This window comes from Pseudorca crassidens, chromosome 17, assembly GCF_039906515.1.
Source record: "Pseudorca crassidens isolate mPseCra1 chromosome 17, mPseCra1.hap1, whole genome shotgun sequence".
NCBI classification, from domain to species: Eukaryota; Metazoa; Chordata; class Mammalia; order Artiodactyla; family Delphinidae; genus Pseudorca; species Pseudorca crassidens.
In genome coordinates this window covers 8068253-8080990 of record NC_090312.1, presented here as the reverse complement: position 1 = coordinate 8080990, position 12738 = coordinate 8068253, and the positions used below count along the sequence as shown (strand labels likewise).

The 12738-nt window shown below is 49.3% G+C and overlaps 1 protein-coding gene across 2 annotated transcripts in view; it reads right to left on the bottom strand.

Moving 5' to 3' along the window:
* ZFAT (zinc finger and AT-hook domain containing) overlaps window positions 1-12738 on the bottom strand; it is a 186696-nt gene that overhangs the window by 21433 nt on the left and 152525 nt on the right. For both annotated transcript variants that reach the window (XM_067711189.1, XM_067711191.1), the window contains 2 exons: window positions 11376-11502; window positions 8451-8581 (listed from right to left, as the gene is read on the bottom strand). In XM_067711189.1, coding sequence (XP_067567290.1) covers window positions 8451-8581; window positions 11376-11502 — 258 coding nt within the window. The remainder of the gene's footprint in view (window positions 1-8450; window positions 8582-11375; window positions 11503-12738) is intronic.

Genomic DNA, 12738 nt, shown 5'->3' with positions numbered 1-12738 from the left:
ACCACTAACAGAGAATCCAGAATTAGATCATCTGAGGGTCGGGAAGCACGGGGGACGCCTATACCCTCAGCCCTGCAATATGCATCGGATTTGATCACCTACAAAAGACATGTGGCTCCCCTGCACGGGCCTTCCAAAGGCATGAATCCATCATGACTGTAATTACACCACGGAGCCAGTGAGGGTGAAGTGGGCGTGCCATTCCCATCACATGCTGAGGACGGATAGAAAACACTAGCAGTTATGTCCAGAGGACAGAAGCTGCAGTTACTATCCGTTCTTTTAACATTATATATGTATCCTTAATCTTCTGGGAAAGAATCCTTAGATGAACCACAACGATGGCAGAGCCACCATCATGGGAAAGTGGAATAAATAAACGAGACAACTGAAGATGCTGGGGTTTCGTTATGAGGAAAAGAATAAAAATCAGCGATTATAATGTCACAATTTTGTGTCACTGCCACACTCACAGGCAAGTGATCTGAGGACAAATGAGGTTCTGAGTGAGAGAGGTGAGCAGAGGGAAAAGAATGGGTGGCTCTCCTGTAACCTCCATGCCTTCGGTAGAGTCAGCGAGAGGTCTGTTTAACAGTAGGAGTCCAACAGAGCCTCTGCAGGAACAAGAAAAAGACATCCCGTTAACTCACCGATTACTGGAGCTTAAAAGGATAACAGAACAGGGAGGCTTCACGCGATCCTGTCTGTGGGCAGGACAAGCGGGGAGATCTCAACTCAGTCCCACTTTATAGCAATGCGGGCAGCCAATATCTCCTATGATCTTCAAAGGACTACAAGAGTATCCCGCTTGGACGTGATTCTTGGCAGGTCTTTTGCTGTGTAGTTAAATGATCAAATTCATGGAATGGAGTGATTGTTTTTAAATAGTAATGAAAATAGATTTTGCACCCTCCCACGAATCACGTTCCAGATCCCCCTCCTCATTCTTTTGCCACAAATCTTATGAGATGTTCAACATCCACCCCCAGAGGGGCAGGAGGCCCATTCCGGGCTCCCCTTCTGGGTGGATCACAGGAGCGAGGCTCCCCCTCAAGCCACAGGCTGCACGTGAGAGGTCCCCTCTGCAGAGCGGCTTCTCCCAACCAGATGCCCCTGTACAGACAGACAGTGTGAAAGAGTTTCCAGGGACCACATTACTCAGGGCCTTCAATGAAAAACAGGACAGGCTGGGCCCGAGTTTCCTTGCAAACAGGCAACTGAGGTACGTGGTCAGCCACAGGAGTGGATTGCATTTCCTGGCAAAAATAATGAACCGCAAATAACAAACAGCAATTCCAGTGTTGGCTGCCAACCGACATACGTCTTCCAGTGAGACCTGCTACCGAAAGTGCCTCTCAGACTGGCACTGTGTGCTCAGCCTGTCAGGGAGGCTGGCGAGTTCCTCTCCTCCAGGCTGGCATGTCCTGACCTCACCCTCCAGTGCCAGCCAACACAGGGGACCTGCCCGAAGGTGACAAAGGGTGCGGGGAAGCAGCCAGGAGAGGTGGGTTGCTTTTGACAAAGCTAGAACTTCTGCTTTGGGGTTTGTTTTTTGTTTATTTTTTTAACCAGAAGTTAAAGCAAGTGGGAAGAAAGGTTGGGATGTTGAACAAGTCGATGGCAGCGTAATTCTGGGCCTGCCAGGCTGAGGGTCTGCGCTGGGGGAGTGGGCAGGGTGCCTGCAGCTCTGGGCGGCCTTAAATGCTCCTTCCTGGTGTTCCGCACCACTGGCGCACTGGCTGGCAGCTTGGAAGCACCCGGCACCTCAGGGGAAAACAAAAGCAGGAGAGTGGCAATCCCAGGAGACGCCGCAGAGAAGCAGGACCGAGAACAGAGACACAGGCCTGCCGACGGAGAGTCGCACTAATCACAGTCGCTACTGAACACCTTACTCCACGGGAGGAGGACCACTAAGGATGATCTGGTTGCTCTTGAACTGGGGATGAAAGTGGAGCGTTGGTGCTCAGTGGAGGCGCCCTGGGGGTGGCCTCTCCTCAGCCGTGACTCTTTCAAGGACCTGCAAGGTGGCGCTCATTCCTGAACCATGAACGGAAATGTCAACTGCAATTAGAAGTAAGGATATACCAAGGTGTACGTGCTCCCCAGAAACTACCACATCGCCCCGAAATCTGTGACTCAAAATCGTCTCTGTGACAACTGAGTATCTCAGTAAACAACAACCTGGATTACCAATAACCCTCTGTTGACAAAGAGTACATACTCTGACATGTACTACATGAACATGTGTGATGGCTAATTTTAATAGGCCAAGGGGTGCCCACGTTATTTGGTCAAACATTACTCTGGGTGTTTCTGGATGAGATTAACATTTAAATGAACAGACTGAGTAAAGGAGACTGTCCTTCCTGATGTGGGTGGGCCTTATCCGATCAGTCGAAGGTCAGAACAGAGCAAAAGGGCTGACTCTCCCTTGAATAAGAGGGAATTCCTCCTGCCCAACTGCTTTTGAGCTGGGCGTTGGTTTTTTTCTTTTTTTCCTGCTGTTCGATTCTAAGGGAAACACCAGCTCTTCCTGCATCTCAAGCCTGCTGGCTTTCAGACTGCGATTCACACCATCAGTTCTCCTAGTTCTCGGGCTTCAGACTCAAAGTAGAACCTGCACCATCGGCTCTTGGGTCTCTAACTTGCTGACTGCAGATCTCGGGACTTGTTGGCTGTCAACCTCCAGAATCAGTGAGCCAGTTCCTTATCTTCTACACACACACGCACACACACACACGCACACCACTGGTTCTGTTTCTCTGCACGACACTAACACAGTGTGTTTTCTCACGGGGTCTCAGCAGCGTAGGAAGCGTAACTGAGCCACAGAGAAGCAGGCTTGACACGGCGTGAGCTCCTGAACAGCCTCCTCTGGACTAAACCTACAACAGGCGGGCCCTTCCACGCAGGGGACACCCTAGCTTGTTCACACATGGCACACGGACTGAAAGGCTATCGTGTTTTTTAAAAGCAACGCGGATGAATGAATGACCCGAACCACTTCACTTGCTTCACTTGCTCGGATCTTCTCCCAGATAGGCTGCTCCGCACCCCCAGGGGGTGACACCCCACAGTGCACCCAGCTCCGCCATCTACTGTATAGGGGTACCCTCAGCAATAATAAATAGCACTCAAGTTTAACTCAAAAAGACCCTGGATCATCATAACGGTAATCTGTTGAATCAGCCTGACCTTCTTAAAAGGAAGATGCTGTATGATTATAAGGTCTCCTTATTATTCACAGACAAACACCCTGAGTGCAGCTGCTGGCCTGCTGGGTCCAGACCCCAGACACCATGGCCAGCGTCAGCCGTGGTCTCGGAGAGCTACGAGCTGTTCTGCTGAACGCCAACTGGCAGGACTGCTCAGTGCAGACTCACTGCTTGGAAGAACGTGGAGACGGTGATTTGTTAAAAATGCCAACAAGGCTTTCAGGAGGGTCGCACAGGTCAGGAAGCCGATAGGGGAAGGACGTCGGGCTTGGAGAAGCAACAGGAAGACGTGCGCTGCTTGGACTCACCCCTTTTCCACTGGCCTTTGAGCCGGAGGGAGAGAGACCAGGCTGAGGCGCTTCCTGGACCAGGCCTCCTCCCAGCCCTTTGCGCCCCCCGCCCCCCCAGGTGAGGACAGGGCGTGTCATTTAACCTAAGTGGTGACTCATCGCCCCCTCCCCCGCTTCCAGCAGCATCGATGACCAGCTCCTGCTCCCACCTCTGCTGGAGCCCTGCCCCACCCAACTCCCAGCTACCTTGCAAGACTCTATTTGGGCGCGAATCAGCACATCCACGGAGGCCGGCCGGCCCAGCACCTGCCGCCACCCCAGACCCAGAGTCAGGCTGGGCCACCCCCCAGCACCCCGGAGTGCTCTTGGCCAACCTCCCGGAAGCATCCATTACTCTCAGTTGGAACTTCCTGCTTAAGGTCTACATTCTCCAGACCTCTGGACCAGTTCTGCTCATTTTTTTCCATCTCACCTCTACCATACTATCTTACTTACTTAGTTATTATATGTCTGGGGCTTAGCTAGCTCCCTAAATTAGCATGTAAGCTCCTCAACCGTACCATTCATCTGCTCTGTTCACTGCAATATCCCAAGCACCGAGAGCAGCAACCTGGCGGGTGGAAGCAGCTCGGGGGCTGTGTGCTGGATGAAAAAAATAAAGCATTTCCCTCACTAGACTATTTGCCTTTTGAGATCGGGGACCGTCTTAACCCTGTAACCCAGAGTGGCAGGCAGAATAATGCCCCCACCCCAAAGAGTGCATGTCCTAACCTCCGGAACCTGAGAACGGTTCCCTTACGTGGACATTAGCCCATGTGATTGAGTCGATGACCTGGAGATGGGAGAAGATCCTGGATTATCCAGGTGGGTCCAAGGTAGGCACAAGCGTCCTTAAAGGAGGGAGGAGGTTGGTCAGACTTGGAGAGGGCTATGTGACGACAGAGGCAGAGAGAGGTCAGAGCGATGGATGTGGGACGATCCGGGCCTGCCTTTGCTGGCTTTGGAGATGGAAGAAGGGAACCGCAGTGAAGGAATACTGGGTGGTCCCTGGGCCGGAAAAAGCAAGACAGGGGTTCTTCCCAGAAGGAAGGCAGCTGTCGACGCCTTGATGTCAGCCCAGTGAAGCCCATTTCAGACTTCTGACCTCCAGAACTGGAAGATCATCAATTTGTGTTGTTTTAAGCCATTGAGTTTGTGGTGATTTGTTGCAGCCGGGATAGGAAACGGACACCCCCAGGGACTGAACACACTGCAGCTGGGCAGTGAATGTCTGCTAAACGGAGGTCGGGAATTTCCAGTAAAATGTCACTTTCAGTCTCTAAAATAAATTTCAACCCACAAGGACAGCAAAGAGTGATTTAAGCCATGAGCCAACGGTGATGGTGGTTGTTGTTTTCACTGGTCTTTCTTTTCCTTTTGATAACTAATTTTGACTCAGAGATGCTTGTGATAATATTTCCCCTCTGCTGGTACGTCTTACATTCAAATTCAACCTACTTAGGCAGCTTTATTAATCAAATATAAGTCTCCTCCTCATAAAACCCTAAAGCAAAATTTTTTTAAAGAAAAACAAAAAAAGAAACCAATTTATTTAATGAAAACTGGTCTTAACAAATAAGTAAGTAGCTGCATTCAAAGTTGTCATGTGACTTCTCAGGCCAGGCTGGTGAGGCACATGCAAGGTTTCTTCTTTCTGAACATTTCCAAATGCTCCATCCCCATGAATCTATTTTTAATGCTGACACTTGGGGAAAGAGAGAAGTGATGGGAAATCATTGAGGACTCATTTCTGTGTCCAACTGAAAATTTAAATGGTCTGAATTATGGCCAAATCCTTCCCATGTCTCATTAACAACTAAGAAGAAAACAACCTAAGAAACACCCTCAGCTCTTAGCTTTCCAATCCCCTCAGCCCACCTACCAGGCCTGTTAGTATTTTCATCCCAGAAAATGAGAATCCCTAAAGACTGGAGATTAATAAATAACTTTCAGTTACCACTGATAAACTTTGATATGTGAGATTCTTTTCAATTTACATTAATATATCATGAAAAAATTATAAACAGCATATAACTAATTTTTTATATGGGAAAGAAATCTTGAAATTTTTAAACATCCAGAATGGATTCACATACAACCCAGAATTTATTTGTGGCCTTTTGGAAGAGATATAGATAGATAGATAGATAGATATAAAATAGGAAACTTTTAAAAGATCTCAAAATACGCTATCCAATAGTAATTTAAAATCATTTTTTCTACAATATATAGTACAAACTTTATGACAATGTGTTCTTGCTATTTCTTCTACAGGATGTAATTGGAGAATCAAAACATAAAGCCCACAGCATACTCCATCCTCCTTAATAAACATTTACTGAGCTACTACGATGTGTGAGACCTTGAGCTGGAGAAGGACGAAGTCCCCAACATCAAGGGCTCCCCACAGGGTGAAGGGACAACATTACTGCTTCCCAACAGGTGCACCAGGGTCCACATTTGAGTGGCTTAAGGACACTCAATAAACAGATATAATTTCTCTACTGAAAAATCCTAAACCACAGTTTAATGAAAAGAAAAAAAGTTGAAATGGATTCATTTCTCTAATAAAAACAGCTACATTTAAACTGAAATAAGACAACTGAATCCAGAGGGCATCTCTTCACCTAGGAGAGCCTGACACAATGCAATCCCTTTGCCATCGGAGTGGGCGTCTGACGTCTCCCGCCCGTCGGTCCATTCATCCAATCTCCCATCCATCATTTATCAACAGCCTCGGTGCACCAGGTGCCAACCAGGTGGACAGGAGAATGACTAGGACACACGTCCTCGGGAACATTTCCAAATGCAGTTACTCAAGACTGTGCTAAACAGTGCCACTCCTCTCAGCCCTGTGTTTCCCAATAAACCACGAGACTGAAGGGTGCCACTGTTTTCTGCCACTGCAAGCACTTTACACCTGTTTACACTGGCTGCGCCAGAGGCTCACCTGCCTTATCCCTTGTCATGCTGTCACTCTAGCGTCTCAGAGCACATCTAAGCTGTACCCTTCACCCGCAACCTCATGTATCACCGCATCGCCTGTGACGTGCAATAAATCACGTCTCTAAGTAACAGCAAATCAATCCACTTCCTAGAAGGAAGATACAAGTCACAATCAGTGGCGCCTCCCTACAATTCTCTAAAGGATTTGGCGTGTACGAAACATCCAAAGTTCTCCTATACCCTTCTTGAAGTGCCGGGTCTAGCTCAGGACTCCACATGCCGTGATGTAAACGAGGCGTTTCAGAAGAGATTTACAAGACAATCTGAAGATTGCAGTCTAATAAATACAAAGAAAAGCTGCAAGAGTGTCTGGCCTAGAGGTGTATGAGTCTGTTCCCAAACAGTGCAGAACACCAGGGCCCTGCAGCCTGAAACATCAAACTCCTACTGTCCTGACTTCTGTCCAGGGTCTCGTTGACAGAAAGCATACTAATGGAGGAGGGTTTCCAGACCACGCGGTCCAAACGTTCATCTAGAGGCGCCAAGTCTTGTCTGGGGATCCAGAAATCCAGAGGTGAACCAGCATATGTACTAATTCCCCCGCGAACTGCTCAGCCTGAATTTCATGCTTTGTGCTGTGGCCCGGGCACACCTGGGGGACAGTCATGGAGACAGCCCTGGGAAGTCCACCGAGTCATCAAAGGCAGGTCGCGGGGGACATGTCACTCAGGGATGCGAGAGCCGAATTAAGAGATTATTAGTTACTTGCCAAGAAAAACTTACCTCTTCCGCTGTTAAGTGCTTCACGCTTCCTTCTTGTTTTTTGTTTTCAGATTCGGAACCAAGTGTACAGCAGAACTGGGATCATTCTAGTAACGCCCACCTCTCCCAGGTCTGTGAGCAGATGTCAGACAGCTGCCCCAGCAGCCCTTCATAAAACAGTCCCCAACACCCCGGCTCCTCGGCCCACGCCCCTCCCCCTTTCTTGCTTTACTTTTTTCCACCGCTCCTGTTCACCATTTGACAGCTTTCTGTCTTACTTAGCTTTTTCCCAGGAAAGCAACCACTTGGGTGGCAAACATCGGTTCTCTCCTGGAGCCCCAGCAATGAGAACACTGCGAGCATTTAACTGCACGCTTCCTGAGTGAATCACTGAAAGATGGATAACCGTGTAAAACTCTGTGCTCTGCAGTTCAACCTCTCCATGAACGTGAAGTTTGATTCTAAACCACACACCCGGGGTCTGCCCTGGTTCTGATGTGCTTTCTGTTGTTTTTGCTTTTTTAAGTATTTGTGTTAAGCCAGCTCAAATCTTGTGTACAGTGAAGCAGGAGAGAGTAGAGAGAGAGGTACAGACAGATACAAAGGATGATCTGATTATCACACACGCCGCATCCTAACAGATGGCAAAGTCTCCCCTGAGGTTAGAAGGAGAGGAAATGAACCAAACAGTATGACAATTAACTAGAGTAACCCTTATTCAAACACTGGCCAGCTTCTTCCTATCAGTCTAGTTCAGTCATCCTGCGCTGATTCCGTCTGATGATGTTTAACACTTAAGAGGCCAGTCCCTCCTGGCCTCCCTGGCTGTCCCCCCAGTGGCCCTGCTCCACAGACGCCGGCCTTAGGGACCGAGGCTGCTTTTGACCATAGATGCGTCCAAATGCATCCATATCACGCTCGTTTCACTCTGGGATGCCTTTCATTGAAAGGCAATGAATCAAGTTTCCAGAACTTTTTGAAATATACTACACCTTCCCCCTACAACACAGCCTCACATATGGCGCTACCGCAGATACAATCCCATGATAATAAGAAGAAACCGCATGAGACTAGACCGATTTCATTCCAAATTCCACCTTAGACAGGTTAAAGCCCTGAAAACCTAAGGGGGCAGGGGAGAGAGAGGGTGTGTGTCAGCGCAAGGAGACAGTATTTAACGGGGAGGGCAAGGTCCTACCTGCTTCACGACAGTCACCGTCCCGGGCGCCATGGCAACCACCGAGGCAACGGCAGTGGCGTCGTGGGTCTCGGTGCCCAGCTCGATGATCTGCTGGAGGATGTTTACAGCCGTGGGGTCAAGTCGGTCACCTTGCCAGGAAGAAGCAAACAGGAGACCGGTAAGGCCGTGGGTGGTGAAGGTCACTGAACGCAAAAGCAGCCCTTAGCAGAGGCCATTCTTGCGCGGCGCCTGGTCCAGGGATGCACGGGTTCCCAGTAAGTGCTCATTTTGACCACAGAAATAATGTGCATGGTACTTCACAGCCAACAATGCAGTCTCTATAAGAACATCTCAAAACTCCAAACAACCTGCGAGGGGACGACATTGTGACACTATTATCCCCACTTTATAGATCAGTCACCTCACTGCAAAAAAATGGAAGAGGACTGTCTTAGGCCCTTGGGTCAGTTATGTCACAAAGCCAGGGCTCAAGCCCAGATGTTCTGAATCCAAACTTGTTGATACAGGACTGCCTCTCAAAACAGAAACTCCTGAGAAGCACCAGCTATGACGTCAAACCACAGAGCTGGTTCTCCTTGAGCACAGGCATGGGAGGTGGTCAGTGAGCGTGTGCCAGATACATTACACAGGATACGGCAGAGCACCAAAGGGTGCTCAGTCATCAAACCAGTGGGCTTTAGAATTCTAAATTAATGTAAGCTGAGGATTCTTTTTTAATCATCTCAAAAGACTGTAATCCATATCATCAGGGCAGCTACTGAGTGTACCCTCTCACTCAGCTCTCACCATCTGCTTGGCCATCTGTGACTCTCTGGAACACAGCACTCTGACCCTGATCATTACTTCACTAAGAGGGAAACTACTACCTGATTGATCTCCAGGCTAGCATAATATCATGAAGTCTCCACCAACGTCTACATACTCCTGGACGACTTTCTGCAGGCCACGTTCCAATGCAAATCAGTAAGTGATGAGGGAAGGGAATTCAACGTGTTCTACACAGAGGGTAGGACGTGGCATACGACTGAGGCAATGACATTAGCACCTGTTCACCATGCACCAGCCTAGCATCCCCTACACACACCTATTCACACTTACACACACACTCTCCTTCAGCAGGGGGGCAGGTTTCAACTCTGCCTTGCAGCGAACCACTCTAAACATCTAAACACTAAACAAAATACTGACCTTAAAAAATGTACTGAAATAAGATTTTAATTCCTCATCCATTTACTCCCTCGATGACCATTTATCAAGCCCAAACTGTCAGCCAGGAACATGGTTCCCAGTGGGATACAGCAGGGGTCCCCAACCCCCGGGATCTAATGCCTGATGATCTGAGGTGGAGCTGATGTAACAGTAATCGAAATAAAGTTCACAATAAATGTAATGCGCTTGAATCATCCTGAAAGCATCCCCTCCCTCCATCCTTGGAAAAACTGTCTTCCACAGAAATGGTCCCTGGTGCCAGAAAGGCTGGGGACAACTGGGATACAGACAAAGATCTAACGCTGCCTCCCCCCACCCCTTCCGGGCTCACAGGTGACTGAGACAGACCGTAAGCAAATCATACAGCCCCTGGTCGGTTCCATATCAGGGGGGCGACTAGGGAGCTCTGTGGGAAAGTCAGGCGGGCTCCCGGGAGATGACACACCATCTGAATACTGAAGACGAAGATGTGTTCGCCAGAAAAAGTGCTGTGCGGGGAGGGGAATAGACCAGGCCCCAGAGGGCACAGGAGCGTGTGGGTGAGAAACACAGCTCACGCCGAGAACGGCAGAGTCTGGCCCAGGAGGGCACGGCTCCAAGGTGGCCAGAGATGCAGCGCAGGGAGGCCAGGGCCTAGAGCAGGTGGCCCGAATGCCGAGCTGCAGAGTCTGCCGTGTTTCCTAAGAGCCAGGAGGAGATGCCGAGGGCTGAAGGAGTGAGTGAGTGAGCGCTGGTGGGGATGAAGATGGACAGGCTGTCCTGGCAGGGCTTGAGCAATCACTGAAGTCACTGGACATGAGGAAGGAAACACGCACTGAGACATGGCGTCAGCTCTGGGAACCGCACCAAGAGCCGGCACCTTGATGCCCCATCTGCAGAGCCTGCTTCTCTCACAGGCTGCAGAGCTGTCTCCCGAATCCCCCGGTGAGCACAGCACCGGCAATGAATCTTCCCCAAAGTGACCGGCCCCAAGGGGTTTTCTGCATACCCTTCTTACAACCTGGGGTTTAGGGATGTAAGAGCTGGATGAAATGGCAATTTCCTGTCTCCCATCACCAGTTGACTTCACTTATGCTTCCTCTAATCCCACTTGCTTGACCTCTGTCCCCCAAATACCCAGAGGGCTGTGGTACATTATATTAACTCGTACTCCTTTCCTGTTTGGAAAAGAGCATCAAGGAAATGTTTTCTAAGCACAATGCCCCAGTTGCCACTAGGCTGGCACAGTGGTTTGTTTTTTCAAATTGATCGAACATTTGAAACTGATGACATTTGACATAAAAATCCTGACTTGGGGCTTTTCAGAAGAACTGGGAAGTGGGCAGTCCCAACAAGAAGTCAGGAGACCTCGATTCCAAGACCAGCTCCAACACTCAACAAGTGGACGATCCTCAGCCAGCCGTCACAAGGAGGCAACCTTCCGCATCTGTGAAGTGAGGGCAGTAGGACCTGCTTCTCCCTGCTCTGAGAGGTGATCCTACGTGTGAACACCCAGCAACTCCGTCAGGCGGCACCACGTTGGCTGGGGCCCTGTTCTAGAACACTGCAGGAGAGCTCCACCTCCAAGCCTGACAATGGGACCGCTCCAGTGGTCAGAATGCAGTGGAAGGAGAGCAACTGGCAGACCTAATTCATCCGTAAAGTCATTCATTCAGCGTGTCTATCAAAGACCAGTTCTGAGGTGTCAGAGGGAGGCGGGGGGCACGCTCTCACCACTGTCTGAGGTGTATCTCAGGTCCTGGAGGGCAGCCACCGCTGCCTGTGTGCCCTGGACGTCCTCTTCGGCTTCGGTGATATGCAGGTACTGGGTGGAGGGCTCCTCCGGAGTTTCTGTTGCTGGCTAAATAAAAATACAGCATCATCCATGTGACCTTCTAGAAGATCACCTATTACCCAGAAGTCCCAGGATAATGGATTAAGACAAAACAAATGCACATAAGCAATGCTTTTGCAGCAGCTCATTAAGCAGGCACCCCTGAGAAATCAGTGCTCCAGTAAAAACCTACTTCCCAAAGACAAAACTTCTCTTTGCAAGTGCCGAGACTTTTTAAAACCAGCGTCGGTGGAAAGCTTCCTGCAACACGTTCTTGCCGTAGGGAACAGAGTATGCTGTTCATAACTAGAGATGACACACGCTCAGAGGTTCTCGTGTGTGCTCTTCTGCTGTCTCCTCTGCTCTTCCCATGGCCACCAACACTGCCCTTATCTCCCCTGTGCCCGGGCCTCCTGCCGCGAGGAAGGCCGAGAGGAAGGCACAGCAGTGGTGACGGTGGAAGGGAGGAGAGGACGGGTAATCACATAACACTCGGCAAGCTTCGAGCACGGGTCCCGGCACAGAGCGAGATCTCGGCAAATCTTAGCTACTCATGCTGCTCTGATTATAGGAAGGATATGAGAAATACAACTGACCAGAGAAAATACAGCTGTGCAAAATCAGGACTCATGAGAGTACGAGAAGCTAAAGAGACAGTCACAGGTATCTTATACCTAAGGAGAGAAGAGGTGGGATGGAATTTTCACAAGAACTAGATATTGATAATCACCTCCTTCTGGAACTGCAAGGCAGGAAACATGGATGTCACCAATAAAGAAGAACAAAAAGGGGATTTTACATACAATTTATAGGAGCCAAAGCGATCACTCTCTACAAGCACTTATCAGTTACTCACACAGGTTCAGAATAGAATGTGATTATTCTTTTACAGCCAAGTGGTCAAGTTCATTTAGGCATTTCCAGCCTGACATTTAGTAGACACCCAATAAATGTCTGATGAATGCATAAATGAACAAACAGAAGCATATTTCCTTTTAAGTACCATTAAGCAACACAGTGGCCAACACTGACTGGATCCGAGGAATGGCTTAGCCTGCGATGAACAGGATGGGCATGGACTGGCTTCCCCTCTTTGGGGTACTCTTTGTAATAACCATCTGTGGGAAGGACAGTGCTTTACAGGGCATTCCTGGGAGGCTGGCGACAGCCCAGCTGCTGTTAACAGGCAGCTTGTCGTCACACGGGGACCACCCCCTGCCCAGCTTCTTAGCTGCTCTACTGTCTCACTTCTGGAGTCCAGTG